Below are 22,541 nucleotides of genomic sequence, written 5' to 3' on the forward strand. Positions count from 1 at the left end.
CATTCTCTATTAAGCAGATACTGAAAGCTTTGAATAAAAGCCTTAAAAAGCTCAGCTGAAAGTATTAATTCTGAGAAACATGTAGATCTGGGTGAAATCTTCCATTCATTTTTAATCTCAGTATGGTAAGCCTTGTAATTAAGATGATTAAATGACTAAATAAAAGCCTGTATTTACATCCTTTAGAATGCCACAATGAACAGCAATAATACTGTTTATGGGAAAAAAATCAATGAAGACCTTTCTAAATGGAGTCATCAAACAAAGGTTGTTATTTAAGCAGTTGGTTATTAATGAACCTCTCACTTAGCAAGAATACCTAAGAATTAACCCTCTAGTAAACACACCCAGGAGAAATAGCCAATGGGGGGAAAAAAAAAAAAGAGGATCAAATGCATTGTTTATGGATGACTAAGCTATCCGCTATGAAAATATTTCACAAGGGACAACTGAAGGGCTTTCCAACAAAAAAGAATTAATGGGAGAGCTTCTGGAGTAAATACATTAAAATTAGGTAGGACTCTCAAAGAAAAGAGAGGAAGCATTTTCTGGAATGATGATCCAGGGAAAGCAGGGTTTGAGAACCTCCTGGTGGCTGTTTGTCTGCAGGAGAAAAGTGTCTGCACAAAAGCAACATGTAGGCATTTTCTTTTACTGTTCAGAAAGGGCAGATAGTAACTGTCCTGAAAAAAACTCCCTCATTTTGCTGTTTAGCTATTTCTCAGCAAAGATGACAACAACTCATTTATTAAAAGCAAGGCGTAATTCTGTCATCTGAACTGCACTGCAGACGTTCTGAATATATTTCAGGTGCATTTTTTGCTTATTTCCCCTGTAAAATATTTGGACAACAATCTAATGAAAACCTACATGCATAATGTATATATATGTCAAGATTGTGTTTGTTTGTTTATTTATTGCATTACCTCTTGATAATATATCAAAGCATTAATAAACAGAAATAAAATCTCTACCTATCTATGAAACCCGCCTTCCCAAAAGAAACTACTATAGTATTTTTTAAGGCACTGGTGCTTTGTAAAGACATTCAGGTTTTTCTAGAAGAATAGTATTCTGTAAGGTATTATTCAATCAAAAATATTTACTTTATCTCCCATTTGAAGACATATTAATAAACCCTTGTCTCCTTTAATATAGTGTTCTTTTACTCAGTCATCTTTCTTTTCCCACAATGATATCGTCATTTTTTAAAAGGATTCAATCCTGAAATTCTCACTCAAGCTTTTAAGTAGTTATTAACTTTAGAGATTGAGAAATGGGATGCTATTGAGGGAAGAATAGCTTATGAGGTTGTGGAGAATTATTAGATTTGATATTGTATCATGGACCTCTCTCCTGGGATAGTAAATGAAGATTATTTCTAAAGGTACTGATCAATGTAAATAAATCAATATAGCTGAGTTCATGGCGTTCATTTATAAAATGACAGAATGTTTTCTCTATCAGAAAACATCTCCATAACTCATGGTCACGTTAATGTTAAACATTTATGCACTCCATGTGAACTTTAAACAATATTTAACACAGATATATCTTCTACAATAGCTTAGTATTCACCTAAAGATTTGTCTCCCAGATGATTTTAAGGGTCAAAAATTGTTTAGGCTACTACAGAAAACAATACTATCTTTGCAAATCAGACCCAGAAACTAAAAAGGACTATTCAGAAATAGGATACTTTCAAAATAGGCTATTTTGTATTTTAGATGTTACTGCACACAAATCTGTGAAGTCGCTCTGCTCTGCGAAAAGACTTTCAGAAGTTTCATATTCGCTGTTTAATTTCCATATTAAACTCACACCCTTCCCACTTCATTTCCTGCCTTCGTCCAAAATTCTGTTTCACGGACGGACTCCGATCTCACAGTCATCTTTCGTTTACGTCGTGTACCTCATTACCAGAACTTCATCGAATGATTTATTGTTGAAGCATCACCAGGCGTGGAATTTTTTCTAAGGCCCATGGAAGTAGCTCTCCCTTTTCTGCGTAGTCTCCAGCCGCTGAACTAATGCCATTTACATTCCCATTGCTGTACACAAGGACTGGCAGCTCCTCGGTGTTACACAAGTTGGGATCTGGGAGCAGAATGCGGGTGATCCTCCCTGTCTGCTGTCCCTCCAGGAGGTCTGGGCAGGAAGGGCAGACCTTGCGAGGGAGGCCCAGTTCCCTTCCCATTCACCAGGCTGATTTAAGTCCTGCATTGTCAGTGCAGTTCTCTCAGCGTTCAGTGACTACCCTTCTACACTGCCAAACGTTTGCTGGTACAGCTATAGTAACAAAATTATGCCAATAGAGGCTCCAAATATGTTTCAGAAAGGAATTTTCCCACTGGCATAGTTACACCAGTGCTCCAAACAGTATGAACTAAACCAACTGCAAGCTGTCATTGCAGGCACAGTAGTTTCCACACCAGGGATTTTGCTGGCATACTGATGAAAAGGAAAGGTAATAGTTTTTTACAATCAAAGGCAATGTGTAAGTAACAGTTTTACAGTAAAACATTGCATTGGAACCTGACAGAATACGAGTTTAGCAGCATAATTTGAGAGAAAACTTAGGAAGGCTTTGATGCCGTACTAGGTGCATTTTGTGGAGTAACAGCTCTTAAAAGGTGTATGACTACAGCAGTAGTGAAGCCCATCTATCTTTAAACTCTCTGTTTGGGGAAATAATATTCAGGTCAGTAGCTGAAAACATCTTTCACTTCTACCTACTTCTTTTCACTCCCAAAAGTTTGAATTATTCTAACCAAGCATTAATAGCATGCACTCAGTTCCATCACATATGAATTGTAGTGTCAAAATCTGAAACAAATTATAAAGGCAATAATAACAAAAGAATGTACTCAGAAAAGAGGAAAGCACAGAGATGGCCAGAAGATAGCAAGTATTAATTATACTGCTAACAATAATATAATAATAGAAATAATTCCAGAATAAATAGAAACAGAACACATTTTCCTAATAGAAACTCAGAGAAGATCTTGTTTCCTACAGCTCTTTCTTCTGCAATGTGACTTTTTTTCATGGCTGAAATCTGAAGGAACAAAAAATCACCTCAGTAGAGACCCCTTTTCCCAAAGGGGAGCAGGACTGGCTATACTGTACCTAGTGACAAACAAGATATTCCATCTGCCAGGGTGTCTCCAGGTACTATATTGTATGCAAATATAAAGATATATTTACTTATCTGCAAATATTAAGTAAATATATTTACTTAACTGCAGAAATTGCAGGGTTACCAGTTTGAAAAGCAAAAAAAAAAACCTCTTTGGAATGTCTGCATTTTCCTTTGGAAATTTACAGGCATTCGTGGGATTTATATCTCTGACTTCTAGCAGTGATGTTATTGTAGTGGAAAATAAGCTATACAGCAAGCGGAAGCAGCTAAAATCATGGTTGTACTACTAAAAACAAAAGCCAATTTGTATTCTACATCTGCATCCCAACACTGACATTTGGAACAATTTTTGAAGGTTTCTAAACTCTAAAAGAAATTTTTTTGTGACCTCAAGGCAGTATATTACACTGGTGGCATGGAGACTATTTGTGTTAGATTCAGCTTTAATAGTGGGAACAAGGCAATCTCATAATAGACATTCTGCTGCTATTCAGTGGCATTTATAGTATATGAGCTTTAATTACTCCTTTAGGACTCCAAAAAAAACTGTCAGTAGAGCTGCGTGTATCTCATCTTTAAAGTTCCACAGTCAAACACACATTCAAAAATGATGAGTATACTGTAAAAGACCAGGATCGATACAAGCTCCAGCCTACTGTACCTGGCGAATGAAGCGGTGGGGAGCACATCAGAACAACTCCTTGACCTTCACGCACAGAGACAGCGCTTCTTGTCCGACCGCTAAAATTCCCCAAATCTATCAAAAGAACACAGCATTTTAGATGCATACAAAATAAGAGGTTAAATGTTGTTGCTACCGTGACTTACAATTTTTTGTCTTGTAAAGCTGACAGTTCCTTTTTTCATAGCTTAATCTGTAATAGGAGGGCCTTTAAAAAATCAATCTATTTCCATTACAAAGATTTCTGTGTTGCATCAGCACTTTATTATTCTTTTCAGTGCACTAGGATATGATGTCAAAGGACAAGCATCAGGCAATATAGTGTTTACAAAAGACATTTACTAGTGATTTTATTTCTTTCTGCCATATCCTGTTTGTTGATTTCTTTCACCAATAGAAGTCATTCATGCACAGTGAAAAAATAAATACAAGTCAAGAGAACATCTTGTCTAACGTGCGGACTGAAGACTGCTATTAATATGCCATCTGGATAATGCAGTGCACGACACATTGCCCTGAGTACAGGGGAATGTCAGCTGCATTGGTCCATAGCAGATTAAATCTGGTCCATAGCACATTTACTTTTCTTAAATACTCTCTTTCTTTCTAATTTTTCCAGTGTCCTGAATATAATCCAGATGTAGGTAAATATTCCTTGCCTCTATGTTTTCTTTAGCAGGTGAATAAGGAATATTTCACTTTTTGTACAAAAACTTTTGGATGAGTCTGCATGGTGCTGCTATGAATAGTTCGTTGTGTCAACTTAAAACCTCTCAGCCAGAGGATCTGACTCCTCTGTTTACCACAGGGAGCACTGGATCTAGATTCGCATTTGAGGTGGATAGCTGTGCTCTAGCCTGGGTATCTGCAGCAGAACAGACACAAGAGCTCAGTGTTGACATCAGACTGAAAACTTCATCCATTTGTCAGTGAAGGCAATATCATGTAAAGTCTCTGTTCACTCATAGTTGTTCTAAAGACCAGAACATTTCTCTCTAATGTGGATCCAGGGGAAGATTACTGGAAATGAGAGTACCCAAAGAAATCTTTGAAAACAACACAGAAACTTCAGCGAACACAAAATGAAGAGGCTAAATATATGAATAGAATGACAAAGTAGGAGCATCTTACGCGACAGCTCTAAGACCCATAGCTGTACCTGCTCATTTATGAGTACTGACCAAGGCGCTGGTACGAGGTTGACAGGACCAAGCTATCTGAAAGTGTTGAACAGAATTATTACATTCTTAACTATGCTCTAGTGAGAGTTCTCTGTCAGATGTCGGAGTTTAATATCTTGCTTCCTGTCCCTTATTACATAAATTGAAGTTCAGTAATTTTCAAAAGCAGTGTAAGAGTTGACTTTTCATGGATTTCATAATGGGATTTTTTTTTTAAAGTAGAAAGAGACTTATGATCTTTACAACTGATTATTAATGTTTCTAGAAGGAAGTCTAAAATGTAAATGTATCTGGATGTGCACTGTCTTTGTCCAAGCTATGTCATTGTTTTCGTTTCAAAGACGTGTTCAAACAGGGAAAAGGTAGATGGGATTCAGTAGAATTTGATCCAACAATAGGGTACTATTGCCAAATTATACAGACATTTATGAGGCAATAATTAAATATTACATTGCATTTTACAATAAGTCCACAGTGGGTTGCAAAATCATCCAGTGAAATTTCATTAAAATAATGCTACCTACTGAGTGTTACCTAACACTACATTCTGCAACAATGTAATTATTATTTTTTATATTTAGAAAGCACAGGGCTGGTATAGCCCTGCATGACCACTTTATTTGGATGGGATCACAGTTTGCAATGAAGTTTTTGGAGTTAAATAATGTCTGTATTTCACTGGTACAAGACTTTAAGTCTATAATTTTATGAATGTTTGTGTTCCTAAAATTTTCTAAATGAATGCTGATACATTGACATACAATACTTTTCTGTACTTAATTGAGAAACTGAGGCTTAGATTTCATTTTTATGCATAATTTAGGAATACAATAATCTTTCTTAATGGATTATTGCTGAGTGTCTGTAAAAACAGAGGGTATACTTAAGGGTTTTTTTGTTTTTATAAAGGTCGATTTTACAGACAAGGAGAGTGACACGTAAAGCACTGAATTTCCTTAAAATTGTTCTTGTTGTCCTCCTTTCCAAGAAAATGTGATGGATCTTCTTTGTAGAGGTGTTCTAAAATGTGCAGTTTGATATACTCCTAAAGTGCTTTCAGAGCCTAAGACTATTGGCATGAATAAACCTCGAAGAGTTTAAAATATGGACAGAACTTGAACTGATGTGCCATGGCTTTGGGAAGATATTCTGAATGCAGAGCAGCTGTGCTCTGGGAGAAATATAGGCCATTTCTCTGCACATTAGAATAGGTGTTATCATAAGCAGTACTTCCTTCCCCAGCATTTGGAAAATAAAAATTACGTTGCAGTCCTCCTGCTGATATCAGCAAAGAATTTTATCAAAGATTACCTGAAACCCATCCTGCAAGTCTTCTACATGCACTATAAAAAGAAAAAAAAAAAAAACCAACCTTTTTTTTCCCCTCTAAAGCTATTTGAATCGGAGAATCAAATAGTGGAACAAATCAAAATATTACTAGTTCAATAGTCTAAATACCTATTATTGTAAGGACATATTCTCTAAAATTTACATAGAGAGAAGTCCAAGGAAGCAATCTTTCATATTATTAAGAAAAGGCTTTGAGATTTGCTTTCATAAACTATATCTGCAATTTTTCATAAATTTGAGAATAAGCTTGAGAATAATATTTCTATTCAAATCTCAATTTGGAAAGTCAAATTATTTGAAAATATACCTGCCATTTTGGAAAATATTTTTATTTTTATTTTCTCTTGAAAAACTGATAACTGAAATATTGCTCCTGGAGGTAGAATATTTCAATTTGAATGTAGAATCCTGATATCTCCTAGGTATATGTTTTTATTCTTGCTACTAATGTTTTATTTCCTATGAGGCACTACCTGGAAGCCTGTCTACACGAAGAAAGGAAGCGTATGATACCTAAACTGTAACTCCGTAAGGCAGAAATAAAAGTTTAAAATAATACTGTTTTTACTACAGCGTATTTCCTGCTTTGTCTTTGCACTGTGATGAACAAATATATATACATGCATGTCTCCAAATTAAAAAAGGTAAATTTTTTTGTTAAAAATAAGAGGACTATGTGTGACCAATTAATTTCAAACTAAAGAAGGAATATAAAAACGAGCTTTGAATTTCAGCTCTTTTTGGCTCTCTGTTAGTTCTAGATTTCTTGTTAACATATAGTGAAAAAAAGGATTAACAGGTATAAAAGCAGGGATTTAGTTGTAAAACAAAAAAAAAGTAAAACTTAAAAGGAAGAAGATATGTAGGATCATGTGTGTCGTTCCTCCTTGTTGAAATAATAAGTCCAATATGGAAGAATCTAAAGAAAGGAAAACTTAAAGCATTTCCTGGGAATCTTAGCCATTTGACATCTAGCTATATTGAAAAAAATATGTTAAAGTATTAAAAACTGCATTATTTTACTTTAAAAACTCTAAAAATCGATAATAAAAGAAGGAGGGACAGAGTACAGCATTGAGGTACAGACCATCCCTGCTCACATGGTCATCGGTGCAGTATTCTCCCTGCAGCATGAATCCGTAACTTTTTTTGAATGTGTCAGATAGCCCCTCACAGCATGTATCTATCTACATATTATGATGATGCACAGGGCTAGTGGATAAGAAAATGCCTTTCTGTGCTCTTCTGATGTTCATTTCATTCCCTGAAAGATTCAATTTATTTCTGCTTATCTCAGAACGTTAGTGGCACAGATGGTAACACCTCTTGTGCGTTTTCAAAGCAGCACCTGGGGTTTCACCTTCTTGACTTCCGTATTCTTTAATATGAGCCACAACTTTTATCACTTTGAAAATGTACAGTTAAGTGTCCATTACCTTTTCTAATGTGAACATAGTGTTAGTAATGTATCTGCAAACCATGCAAAGGCTATATGACGTAGGGGGAAGGGTAGAAGCAGTACAATCTTCTTTATTGCAAATAAAATATGCAAAAGTATCTTTTGATTAAGAAATGCAGGACTGGTCTCCACTATGAAAGGGAAACAGTACAGAGGTTCTGGAGTTGGTGAAGACTTAAGACATTAAATTCAACAGTTTTGGTGCGACGCTTTCTGGGTGTTCAGTTACAACTAGCGCAATACTTCCTTGACCTTTGACAGAAGTTATCAGCTTGGGAAAAGCATTCAAATCTCTGACCCAAACCAGCTGCCAGCAGCATGGCGCTCTCTGCACCGGCTAACCCCGTTCTTCTGAAAGGAGCTGCAGTGTGGGTTTGTCCAACTGCACATACATGTGTGCTGCAAGCGTGCGATGTTCACCGCAGTGAGGGTATCAGATTAAGACCCAACAAAACACTTCCGCAGTAGGTGAAAGGAGAAATGGAAAATAAATGAGAAAAATCTCCAGGCAGTCAAAGCAACAGAAGACCTCTGCAGAAATGCAAATAAATAAATACAAAAGAAAAAAAAAAAAAGAGGAAACGGCCCCTCTAGGATCAAGAGAGAATTTTTCCAGTTGTCCATTTGCGTAGGATAGGAGAATAGGAAAGCAGAGGATCAGCCACACTAAGATAAGAGAAACACAAACACAGAATTATCCTGTTTAAGAATTCATACAAAAGGCTGGAGCAGTTTTTACCTCTTACCTACCAGCCTTCCAATTCACCTTCACTCTAACTGGCCTTTTGGATATGCATAGGGGGGATCGTTTATCTTCTCTGCGCATCAGGTTTCTGCAGTTGATGGGGGAAATGCAGAAGGTACAAGTTTTTGGGGCCCAGACAACTGTCCTGTGATAATTACTGTGAAACTAGGATCAAAAAGCAAAGGATAAACAGATCTTGCATTGACTTTGGGCAGTTACTACTTGGGAATTCAGTATAGTAATCGCTGAAGGCTCGGTAGCTCGTAATTAGTGACTTAAAGCAGCCAATCCACTTTTAAAGTCAAAATCAAAGGGATGCAGAAAAACGTTCTTCACCAGTCCAGTTCTGTGAGTTTATACTATATTACGTGCTAGTTTTTCATGGAGCGTAAAGGGATGTTATATGATATGGATTAAAACGTCTTCCTTTGAGCAATATACATGACACATGCTGAATGTACCTAAAAATAGATATAAAGAAGCCAATATTCTTTCTAATAAGGTAAAAATAGCTCTACACAAAGCAAAATTCTTCTGACAGGCTAAAGACAAATATATTCATTTTGTTGTCACTACAGCAGGGATAGTCTTCCTTTCCTTATATTTGAAAAACAAGACTAAGAAATGAACCTTGAACTGAAACTGTAGCTCTTTTAAAAAGGTAATATTTACAGGGAAAGGAATTCTATTAAAAACACGTTTTTCAAAATTCCATTATACTCTAAATCAAATACATGGTTTGACGGTACACTCTAAACAATAGGAAATATAAATGTTATATTTAATAGCCTATAAACACAGGCTATAGAACTATGAAAGGCAGGTATTAGAAAAAAAAGACATATATGATTGTTTTGGGAACTTTTAAGTTGGATGAATTAAATACAATACTCATGGAATTTCAAGGTGTCCAAAGCAATTAACGTATCATTTTGTATTGACATATCCCTATTTTCTAGGAACATTTGACTGAATAGGTGGAGCCGTATTGTTAGATTCACTCATTGCACCTAAGGAAAAATAACTTTTAGTATTGAAGATGTTAACTAGGAAAGAGATGCTAGAAAAATCATCTCATCAAAATTAATGGAAAAACATAAATCTTCAGCTTTTAAAAATTACATTGCCATATGACTTTTAGGTGACAAAATAAGGGCAAGATTCAAGTACTTTAGAATGTATCATGCTTATTATCACTGATGTTGTTGTTATTTGTTTCCAGAAAGCTTTTGAATACTTCATAGTTCATCAATCTGACATGACCTGAGAAAAGGTCATTTCTTGGCTCAAAGAATTTATTATGTAAATATAAAATAAAGAATACAGAAAAAGAATGAAGCTTTATAAGTCTGTATGGCGTCCTGCCAGCACACCTAATGAAGAAATATTTTTAAGGAAAGAACTTTTAGGAAAAACTTTATGTAGAACAAGGGGTAGTTTTACAGATATTTTAAGGAGAGAAATTTTAAAAGATTCTTGTCTGAAAATGTAAAGGATGAAAAAAAGACACAATATATTCAATTTCCGTAAGTGTTAGATTAATATCTTCAATATTGTCTGTCAGATACAATAGAGAAGATCTGTTTGTTTGTTTGTTTTGTTTTTATTCAGAAGCAAAAAAATGCTTAAAGAATCTTTGAATCCTTTTGGCCTGTTCAAGTAAGAAGAAAAGAGTGTTCATCCTACCATGCCTTCAGCGTGAACTGTAAAGAATACATATTGATAATTAACCCTGAACTATATTTTCACTGGGAAATACAAACGAATAGTTAACTAAAGGAACATTATTTTTATGTCCTTAATGACATTTTTTGTATGCCATTTTTATATATTATAGCAATTCTAAAGTACACAGGGTACTGCAGTCAGTAGTATCAGCTCATTTACTTGGACTTGTCCATCCAGGTGTCTATGTCTAGCTGCTTTCTCTTATCTTGTAAGCAGAGAACATGTGTGTGTTTCTACATAATCTATTACAGTGAAGTCATGAGTCTGTAAATGGGGCTAATATACACTACCATAATACAATTAACTGTAGTAATAAATAATTATTCTGGAGAAGATAAAAAAAATGTACAGAACAATTTCCTAAAATAGATTTGTTGATTTGTATATGCCACAAGTTGTAGTATAACTTTTTTCCGTCTTGAGACTAAACAAGCCTCCAAAAATTAGATTGTGACTTAATTAAATTAATGAATTAAATTAATGAATTAATTAAAATAGATCTTTTTATAAAAAGCAAAGAAAATAGTTAAATTTGCATATATTTAGTATTCCATACTTACTAGAAGAAATACTACTTTTCAATAAAATGTTCAGTACCTGTCATCTTACATGGCATTTATATAAAATATTTATTACTATACTGCTGCAGCAACTTTGTTTCAACTCATTTTTTTTAATGAGATCTAACATTTCATGGAAGGGAGTCTTGTATATATTAGGAACTCCAAAGTATTTTTTATTTTATTGAACCTAATTTCAATAGCATCAATAAATAACATCAGTACCATCAATAAAGCTTAATTCCTCCCCTATCCTTGAAGAGAAAAGCGGATTTTTAGATAACACAATCTCCACGAAATTCCATAGGAGTTCTATATTAAGAAATCCTGAAGTACTGATATGAATGAATTAGGAAAGAAAATATTTACTTGCAGAATTAAGTAACAAAATTATGTTGAGAATTCTAAAGTTGCTATAATATTCAACTTGCCGTATTTACTCTGTAATGTTTAGGATGTTTGTGGTTACAGATGTTGATGGTTATGATTAACTGCAATCATTCTGTCTGTCAGGTTTCATCTGTTCTCACAAGAACTATTTCAGCATACTCCTCAGTTGCCTTTCAAAACTATGTTGTACAACACCAATGAAGAACACATAAGCAAGAGGAAATATTGTACTTAAGCTAAGACTTGCATTCCATTCATGACCTTTAATCTAGGAACAAGAGCTAAAACAACAAAACCCAACCAAACAAAAAAAAACACTAAGCCCCAAAACCTTTAAGTAAGTCAAACAAAATAAAAAAAAAAAATTCAGATGTAGTTGCCTACATTTAATAACCAAAATAAATATTAGGCACCTCAATAGCTGCCACTATTTACAGAGATGCAGAACAAGTGGACCTACACTGGAATAATACGTGTAATGTACTTTTTTGTAAACACATTATTTTGCATAATGTTGTCTGCTTCTTGAGAAACATACATACCCATTTTTATTTGCTTACGTTTTAATGCACTGTCCTGGCACTGAGTAATCTATTAATGTGTATAAATTCTCTATGCAAAATGCTTTTACAACAAGATATTTATAATTCTACTTTGTTACTTTTTCCTTTGTATTTAAGATGGCTTCTTTACTTTTTCTCATTTTCTCTTATAGTCCCTTGTGTTAATTTAATTCATTCTAAACAGTCAAGGACATATTGCAAACACCATTTGTAATATCCATCCAACATCATCTTTTCTAATAATTTTCTTAAACTAGATGTGATTTTTTTCTTCATTGAATTAGTGACTAAAGATAGATATGCCAGTTAGAATCTTGCATGAATAAACACATAACACAGCTATTTATAGTATGATATCTTACAGAATCGTCAGGGACTAACGTCCTCCCTATAGGATGAAAATCACTATATAGGTCATGTGGCCAATATGAGAGAGAAAACATTTCTGTGATCATTCTTTGCGAGCAAGGCATTCAGGTCTTCTTTGTGGCATTGAGCTAACTCATTAGAGAGAATAAAACATTTTAAATACATATTTAATACTTAGTCAATGCGATATTTCCCTAAGGCAACATAATGGCTTGACTTCTACGTGTGCAGGACAATGATGCAAACCTTTATCTTCAAACATCCTTTATTCTGTGTTTCTTAAGTTCCAAATACGGTTTTGCAAAAGCTGGAATTTTTTAGAACAAAGTATATAAAACAATTAAGAAATGGTGAAGCAAGAAATCTTTTCCAGGTGCAGAAGGGGTGGTGGTGATCTCACCTAACTTTAAATCTTTACATCTCCACATCTACGTTTGAGGTTTTGCTTCTTTTATATAATGTTGAGACATGGGGCTATTTCTATGACTTGTTTCATCTGATCTTGTTTAGGTCTGTAATTTACAAGAGATTAATCTTACTCTAACTCTATGGATGTTTGTATTTAGTGGTATGAAAGATGCTACAGACAAAGACTGTAGAAAAAGCAAGAAAAGTCAGACCCCTATCAAGGGCCCATTTTTGAAGGCAGCAGTGTAGAGGCATTTGATAATGTTTCGGTTTAGATTTTTTTTTTTTTTGATTAAATTAAACTTTGCGTAAATGGAGATTTTGGTTTAGAATTGCAAGTTCTATATCTATGAACTAGGACTTAAAACAAGGATGATACCTGAGAAGTGCAATTCCAAACTAAGTCTAGGAGAATGGTGTGACTGTCTTGATTGAGGTCATAGCTGGAGGCTTGCAAACATCATTTCTGTGAGGTATGACGCATCAAATTCTGACTCCGCTTAATTGACCAGTCAATTCACGGTACTAACTTTCTGCTAGACAAATGTGTATAAATGCCTCCATACTTCACTTCTTGTACGCCATAAAGACAAGAAGAAAGTCATAATCTCCCAGAATTTATACATTTGTTCCTTTTTAAGAGTTGTGGTGCTCAATATGGCCTACAAGTCAATTGTGACAAGATAACTAAGAATTTTGACACATCCAAGAGGTAAATCTGGAAGACCTTGGCCTTAGCTGAATAGCTCAGCTGGAAATGAAGGCCTTACAAACGGAGAATGTTTCTTAGGTAGCAGCACGCTGTTACATATAATTCCAGGTAGCATTTTTTGATATATTAGTTTGTATTGGAGCATGTTATTCTGCTTTATATCAAGGTGATCTGAGTCACTGCAGATCATCGGCGCAGCATATGAGCATGTAATTGAACAAGAGTCATAGAAGATTAATAATTTGTCACCAGTCAGCTGAGTTACTGTGATTTACTGTCTATGTTCTCTCACCTTTTCCATCTGTGAATTAAAAAAAAAATCAATTAAAAGCCCTTTGAAGGTGGTTTGACCATAATTTAATGATCAAATATATGGCCAATTAATGGCAAACTGTTTATTTGTCACATCAGTAAAATTAAACCTTCATGGAAGTCTTCATATTTTGATGAGATGTGCAAAGGGATAGGCAAGAGATGTCTCAAATGCTGTCTAAAGGAGCATTTAACACTCCTGAATATTTCTTTTTGTGTACTAGTATTACTCTTTTAGGACACTGATTTTCTAATCCTACTACAATGTTAGTATTAGAGAGCTGATTTAGCCTGCAGTATCTTAAATGTTTTATTTTATTCTGATTCATTTTTCTGAAGATGAGAGTTTCACTTCTTACCAAAATGATATCCCGCTCTAATAATAGATCTATATAGATAGATCTATATAGATAATAGATCTATATAAGAAACTGAATTAAGACATAGATAGGTAAGTAATACTATGCAGACTGCTAGTTAAGAGCAAGTTTGCACAAAGAAGTCTTTGTTTTAAGAGTATACATCAGATAGTAATCCCTTCCTATTTCATCTGATCTTTTAAAGTCCTTTATCATTTGTCACAATTACATATCATTGCCAGATGAGTGATGGAAACCGTGTTTCTTGAACTAAGTCAGTAATCTAATACACAATACAGATCAATTTCCTTAAGCAATCTAATAATTATTTCTTTTTTTAGTTCACCTTCCTAGGGCAAAATAGCTTACCATAAAGTGTATTCCATCTCTAGCTGTGGAAAAGACTTCAGATATGGAAATTAAGTCTTTGATTCCAGATATGAAATCAAAGCTGAGAAAGTTGTTGGTTTGGAATTTATGGGCAATTAGTATTACTAATGCAGCAGGGCAGAATAGCAAGTCGGCTTCTCTTCTTATATGGGCTGCTACCCAAATAACATACTACAAATAATCAAATGTTAGACTATGTTATCTAAGCCTGCAGCCACAGCTAACTACAGGGGCATGCAATTGTTTTTAAAAAAATCCAGAAAGGCAGATCCTCTCATACAAGCCAACTGAATTTGCTCAAAAGTTACTTCAATTTGCTGACAAGTCCTGTTGTAAAACTGTACTTCCTCCTAAATTGCTGCTAAATATGATAAACAACATTTATAAGTCTTAAAGCCATGACTGACCAGAATCATAGGTCTATATTTAGACAAAGATTTGTTGTGGAAAATATTGGGCTCAGTGATATAGGTATTTGAGTAGTTAGGGCCAAAACAGCCTTCGGGAGGATAAAAAAGATAGATTTCAGACTAGAGAAGCTTGGAACACTGAACAGAATAGTTCTCCATTTAACGGGAAAACTTCTGTCAGAAGAATCAAACCTGTTAGGAACTGACATTATAGTAAGCTATTATAAAGCAGTTACAACAGTTATTCAGACAGAGTCAGAGATAAAAGAGAACATGGAAGAAGAATATTAAAAAGAAGTCTAGCAATTTCAAATATTTGGCCTGTATATGGTAGAATAGATCAAATGCATAATACATTCTATCAGCAAGGAAAGAATCCAAGCTTCTGCAATGGATATACCATATGAAAGAAAGAAAAAACAACTTCAGCAAAAGAAAAGTGGCAATATGTTGAAAATAATGGCTGAGTTTTATGCTGAAGCAAGAAAAGACTGCTTGGTCATAATATTACCGTAGGCCACGACCTTTCGAAGATAATTGAGAATGGCTTCACAATGTTATTGGCCAGCTTCCTCAGGACTTGTGGGTGCATGGACTTATGTACGTCCCATTTGGTTAAATGTTCCCTAACCCGATCTGCCTTCACCAAGGATAAGTCTTTGTTGCTTCAGAGTTCTCTTCTGGTCCCAGGGGCTTGGGATTCCTGAAGGCCGCTCTTACCAGTAAAGACTGAGGTGAAGAAGGCATTCAGTACCTCCAACTTTTCTGTGCCCTTTGTCACCAGGGTCCCTGCCTCATTTAATATCGGGCCCACATTTTCCCTAGCGTTCCTTTTGCTGCTGATGTATTTGTTGTAGAAACCTTTCTTGTTACCATTGATGTCCCTTGCTTTAGCTCTCCCAACCCCATCTCTGCATGCTCAGGCAATGTCTCCATATTCCTCCTGGACCATCTGTTTCTACTTCTTCCTCACTTTCTATTGGATATTATCAAATATCATGGAAAGGAAAAAGTATCCATTGGGTCCACCACTTCCCCATGGAGAATATTATCTCTATTTCCTAAATATGGATTCTCATACTGTAATTATTGCTGGTATCAGTCAGCACGCTCACTATATTGTGCTTTAGTTCATACTAATAAAAAAAGTCAGCATGATATTATATATTGTTAATATAAATTTCATTAAATCTCTTGTAAACTTTCAGATTTTTGGAATCTGTTTGAAGTCTCTTAATTGGATTTAATTATATTTTCTTCATATATTCAAAATAGTTATGAAGATATATTGTAATTCTGTCATTCACCTTTCTTGATGTTTCAGTGCTCAATTGTGGCTTATATGTACTCCCATAGAAAAGGGATGAGGATAGACCACTTCTCCCCCAAGAGCTTTTTTAAATCAATTGGAGATTTTATAGGAAAACACTACTTCTGTCATCTTTAGTTTGCCATTTTGAATGTGATCAAGAAAACAAGGATACACTTCAATTTCAAATTTTAATACTTTTACCATATTAATTGTAAAAGAAGTGGGGATTCTTTCCTTTGTCTATTTTTAACAGAAAGAGGTATGCTTCATAATCTAACACTGGTATTACTAACCTCTGAAACAGGAACGAACACTAAATTCTGGAGAATAGCTTTTTGTCCAACTGATTCAAACTCTGTACAGCTTTCACATTTTAATCATCAAGGTTTGTCTTCTTTATCTTCAGATTTATGATAATGGCTGTAATGATCCTCATACATTCAAAATTTTCAGTATAGTACTACCCTACCTAATTTATGGAGTGGCAAGCTTTCCTTACTTTTTGTGACAATTTGTGGTGTTATTTAACGATATAGATTAATTTCTTTATGTATATTTTTGGCTAAATGCTACTCTGTTTCAAAAAGTCTTGGACATAATGACTATCTCTGTAGTCTTATTGTATTCTTGTGAACAATTCATTCCTATAGCTCTTCCATTTTTATTCTATTCTTAGTTGTACTATGTCCATGATTCCATAGTTTCTTAGCAGTCTGTTTCTCAGACAATGTATTTAGTACAGTCTTAACTTTTTCCATGGAACATACAAAGTTGTTACTTTAAAGAATTTCTCATTTTTCTGTTTCTGTGTAAATTCATCTGTATTGGCTCATCATTTTTTATCCTAAAATTATTTTTATACTGCAATGTCATCTATATGCCCATTGTAAGTCCAGAATTTGTCACTAAGCCTGTCATTGATATATTTATGTGAACATATATATTGGACATGAGCCGGTAATGTGTTCTTGTGGTAAAGCCGCCAAACCATATCCTGGGCTGCATCAGGAAAAGCGTTGCCAGCAGGTGGAGGGAGGTGATCCTTCCCCTCAACTCGACACTGGTGAGGCCACATCTGGAGCGCTCCCCAGTACAAGACACACATGGAAATACTGGCATGAATGCAATAAAGACGATTAAGAGACTGGAACATCTCTCATGTGAGAAGGATCTGAGAGATGTTCAGCTTGGAGAAGACAAGGGTCAGAGGGAATTTGTCAATGTTTATAAATACCTGATGGGAGGGTGTAAAGAGGACTGGGTCAGACCGGACCTCAGGGCTGCCCAGCAACAGCATTAGAGGTAATGGGCACAAACTGAAACACAGGAAATTCCACTTAAGAAAACACCTGTGAAGGTGGTTAAACACTGGAACGGGTTGCCCAGACAGGTGGTGGAGTCTTCCACGCTTGGAGATATCCAAGTGGACAGGATCCCGGGCAACCTGTTCTAGCTGGCCCTGCTTGAGCAGGGGTGTTGGATCAGATGCTCTCCAGAGGTCCCTGTCAACCCCAACTATTCTGTGATTCTGTGATTCTGTGGAGCAGGAAGATAGGTTTTGGAAGAATAACAGCTCTTCAGATTCTAAAGGTTTCTGTGTTGCAGTAAGTTATATTCATGCACCAATTGAGCTTTCCATAATGTTACACAGGCTCAGCCTTCCTGTTTGGTTTCAAGAGCTGCACAATAATAGAAAATATATTGCGAGACAGTGAAAAGCTTTAGATTTTAATATAGAATGATGTAAAGAATTAATTTAATATTGAAAGGAAAACCAGAACAAAATGCAGCTGATGTATTTAGAAAGAAAGCACCACTTCCTGCAGAAATATTTCTAACTAATCACCAAATGGGTTAGAACAAGCAGATCAGCAACCTGAGAACTACTGAAAAAATTATTCTTGTTTATAAGGTACTAATGCACAAAAGACCTGGCGCAGCCTAAGAAGCTTGCTAACAAAAAGTAGTGGGTGAAGTGCATCAGTGCTATTGATATAAGTAGTATAAATTACTTTGCTTAATTCATTGTAACCCATTTTATGTGTTTCACACTCTAAAAAGATGAAATGGGAGGTTATATCAGCTTAACTGCAAATTATTGACAAGAGTAACTGCAGTGTTAGTGTACATTCATTTTATCCAAGTCAGTTACTACTGAATATTGCATGCTTCCAGTTAATAATACAAGCATGGATTAGAGGTTAAAATTAATTTCATATTTTAAGCTCATTCCAAGAAAAAAAAATCATGACAGAATATTTACACTTACTGATTCAAATGAAATCAATAGCTTTGGCCTACCATATATGAATCAAGTGTGATCAAATCTAAAATGAACAGAAATAGCACAAATCAGCCAAACCTACAGAACCTCTAAAAATAGGTTTATAAACTCATACTAAAGTGAAAGTCTTCTGCATCACCATCTCCTGTTACGGAAATGTGATTTAGTTACAAATTGCCATTGTTCTTATTGTGGTAGCACACCAAAGGCTCAAGCAGGGCTTTTTCCACCACGGTTTATAGAAACATTGATTATAATAAAAATGAAATACCATTTCCTTAGTCTACTTCCAAATACTATTTTTTCTTCTACAAAAAAATAAACTGAAAAGTTCTGAGGGGCCACTAATGTGAACACAAACTTCTGTAATTGAGATAGAACTAATAAGATAAATAATTTTCTCTGACCATGGCATTCCAGGGATTTACTATAAAATTTCAAAGCTTAGGCCAAATGTGAAATAAAATCAGTTGAATTCAGTCTCACCAAAATCTAAGTCTGTTCTTCTTTCGTTCCAAGCTGCTATAGGCCTTTCAGTGTATTCCTGGGACACACTGCTCCTACTTCAAATAAAAACTTTTGTGATATGACAGAGACTATTTTCTTGCCACTACCTTTTTTTACATTACACATTTTCCCTATCCAATTTGTTGAAACACTATCAAACATTATCTAGTGTGACTAAGAAATGATGACTAGTCAATGAAGAGTTCACATGTGATTCTACTCTGATGTAACTATGTAATTTAATGCTTAGAAACCCTTTATTTTGTATTGATTTTTACATCAATGATTTTGAATGTAAAACTACACTGTGAATTGTCCTTATTTTTAGGGAATTAATTTTTGCCAGGATCTTAGAATCCAGGCGAGTTCTATTCTTCTCACACACCACAAGAACTATATTTGTGTGTGCTAAATTTAATTGTTAGTGTGGATTTCAGCTGCCCGATGGCTACATACTAGCCAGTCATCCTAATCTTCCTTTAAGGATGAATGAATTACATCTTAGGAGTGCAATAGATTAAGCAAAGAATCTAAACAATTAAATAAGTTGCAGCTGCCTATAGTACTGTTATCTGTCATTAAAGGAGAATGAATAACGTACCTTTAGGGACACTTTAGCGCTTTCTTGACTTTCAGGTTATTTTCTCAGTATCATTATTTTCTGTACAATGCCCTGATATAACTGAGTAGAAGTTGACAAAGGATTCATCTGATCAAATACATGCTAGAAAAGTAATAAAATCCATGAATAAAATCCCTTAACTGTGTTGGCTCTGTGTTAGCAAAAATGGAGCAGCCATTTTTTACTCTTATCCATACAATAGTCAATTAACTATTTTTTTAAAAAGGGTTTTTTTAAAGGAAAATTAAAACTATTTTTTTAAAGGAAATTAGGATGTAAGTATACCAAATTGCTCATGTAGGCTAGCACTTTGTCAAACATGGGTGGCAAAATTAACTGTGATCTATGCCACATTCGTGCCAAACATATATGGCTGCCAGTCAGCCATTCACAGACTTTCTTATTGAAAACAGTGGGATTAACTGTATTGTAAGATATTGTTTCTGAAGTACAGAGCTGAAAGTTTTAGGTTTAAACCAGCTTGGAGTTTAGATATACACATTAATTTATACAGCTAAAGCATTTCATATTGTTCTGCAATATGCCCCCTAAGTTCCATTTAAATCCTAGAAAATGAAGAAGTATTTTTTTAAATATTTGTTTTAAAAAATTACATTGATTTTTACAATATGATGAACTCCATTCTTTCTCTAACAGTCTAGTGATGAAAGGACTTATGCAGAAAATGCTTGAGCTCAATTTTGTGAGCCTGAGTGACGCTTTGAAGCCTAAACCTTCTGTGTCTTGGCTTATCAGATAAAAGATGGTGGCAGAAAAAATACCACCACCACAAAGATGCAGTAGGTGTCCATCTTCAAATGACTAATAAACTGAATCCAGCATAGATAAAGTCAGCTGGCATTTTATATTCATTTCTTGTCATTTCAGTGGAGGTAAAAGGCATTTAAAAAAAAAGGAAGCAATGCTCCTGAAAGTGCCTTTCTTATGCATCTACTTTAATGCATTAACTTGATAAAGGAAAAGATAGTTCCTTCTCTAGAAGCATCCGAAATTTCAGAGAACCAATGCTTTTGGTACCTATTGATTGGTGATAACGGTCAATACAAAAGACCATTGCTATCATGTAGACTTGCTCTTCAACCTCAACAACACAACGTTTCCACCTTTCAAATCTTTTTTAAATAACAACACTGTTTAAACACTTCCAGGTTATCTCAGTGCTTCTTAGTTCTCTTAAATATTAAGTCAAAGTTGAAAAGGAACTTAACAGACACATATGATGGGATACATGTCCAAAGGCTAGAAATACTTCATAATTAAAAATACAGGGAAGATCAGTATTATTTTCTTGTAACGCCAATTCCTAACATACAAGTGAGGAAGAAATAAGCAAGCCCTAAATCCTCAAAATAATTTTTCATAGTCATGCTTCATTGAATTGCAATTCTACCAGTAATTTTCTGGATGTATCCTGGCCTTCACTAGAAAATTTGAATATGCTCATATATTATAATGTCTGTAATCAAACTACAAATAGCAGCTGTTCATATACATACCTATCATAAATAAATAATATGAAATCTATTGAATGTGAAGGGATCTCATTTGTGTTTCATGGCTTCACTTGACCTAGTCAGCTTATTATTTACTACATGACATTATATTGTATTATTGTTTATGCTGCCTGTGTCTTGTTAGACAGAATTAAATCTTCAAACCTTTGAACACATTTCTATTGCTTGTCTGTTAGAAAAGAAGGCTTTTGCTCCCCTGTCTGCACTTACCCTCCTTTAAAATAATATGGTATTATTTTATATGGTATTATCGGACTATGGTATACTCAGAAAGATATAGCAAATCCAAACGGTTGAACAAATACGCATTTGGCAAGTAAATCAGTAAAGCAGTGATTTTTGAGCAACAGTTCTCAGATTATCAGTGAACTATGAAGACATATTACAAAATCTGTAGCTCTCAGTAGAATTCTATTGTTTTTATAGGACTTTAAATTAAATATTTGAAGCTAAAGACGCATAGTGATCTATAAATCTGAGGGATGACACATATGCATGCTCCAAAGTTTGGAAACAACTATTATACAAAAAAAAAAGGGGGAAAAAAATCCAATCCAACTATAATTGCAGATGGAAAAGACCAAAGGCAGAGGAACTAGATACAAGTTAAAGTCTCAAGGTGTCAGGATAGCCTAAAAGATGCTAGCATTTGAAAAGTGACTGATTACAGTGCTTTTTCATAGTTGGTAATACAGTGAACTGCCACTTGGTACAACCTGAGCAGAAATCAATTCTCAACCTGAGCAGAAATCAATTCTCTCAAAACATTTATTTTTAAAATACTGAGTATTAATATAACATGTATTAAGTAAAATTAACAGGTAAACATGACAGCGTCATTGAAAAATGAAACTGTATTCATTTATACCAAAAGCAAATCTTTTACTGATAAAGTTCAACATTGCTTTTTTTTTTATGCCAGCCTTGATTTAGGTCCGTTGTTTCCTAGTTAATCTGATGGTTCTGTTCATGGTCATGTATATCACTGGGAAAAATAAATGAAATTCTAGATTTACTTTCTCTACAGGTTTTCTTAAGTCTAATTGTGTCTTCTTATATTACTAAAATTAAATTCTCCTCAGGACTTGCAAACCTTTCCTGAAGCAAATTGTAGGCAAAGACAATGACTGGTCAATTCTGTGAGATGTTACAGACACTGCATTTCAGCAGAGAAGGCTTAAACACCCTTGACACAGTGCCTGTAACAGCAGAGAAGGCATATCCACTACATCAGCTATGAAGAGGATGCAAAGTCTGCTTCCCTCCAGCAGATTAGCTCAAAGGCTGTTTGGGAAAATAGCTGTTGTCCTGTTCTTTTATTATATAATGTGAAGTTTAATGCCTCGAATCATCAACTCCATATAATTTTTGCAGAAAGTGCCTAAAGACATTTTGATTAAAGGCAAGCTTCTATTGATCAGCAAGCCTCATCTGAATTGTCTACTTTAATGTATCTCATCTATGAAAAATTTCCGTGAAAGCTCATAGGTCTTGCTGTGTCCTCATTTTTATCTTCGTGTG

The 22,541-nt window shown here is 34.8% G+C and overlaps 1 protein-coding gene across 5 annotated transcripts in view; it reads right to left on the reverse strand.

Annotated features, from left to right (window-relative positions):
- The window catches only part of CNTN5 (contactin 5), a 656,947-nt gene that overhangs the window by 201,234 nt on the left and 433,172 nt on the right, over positions 1 to 22,541 (reverse strand). For all 5 annotated transcript variants that reach the window (XM_068930406.1, XM_068930402.1, XM_068930403.1 and 2 more), the window contains one exon: positions 3,804 to 3,899. In XM_068930406.1, coding sequence (XP_068786507.1) covers positions 3,804 to 3,899 — 96 coding nt within the window. The remainder of the gene's footprint in view (positions 1 to 3,803; positions 3,900 to 22,541) is intronic.

Source organism: Struthio camelus, chromosome 1 (assembly GCF_040807025.1).
Source record: "Struthio camelus isolate bStrCam1 chromosome 1, bStrCam1.hap1, whole genome shotgun sequence".
Lineage (NCBI taxonomy): Eukaryota > Metazoa > Chordata > Aves > Struthioniformes > Struthionidae > Struthio > Struthio camelus.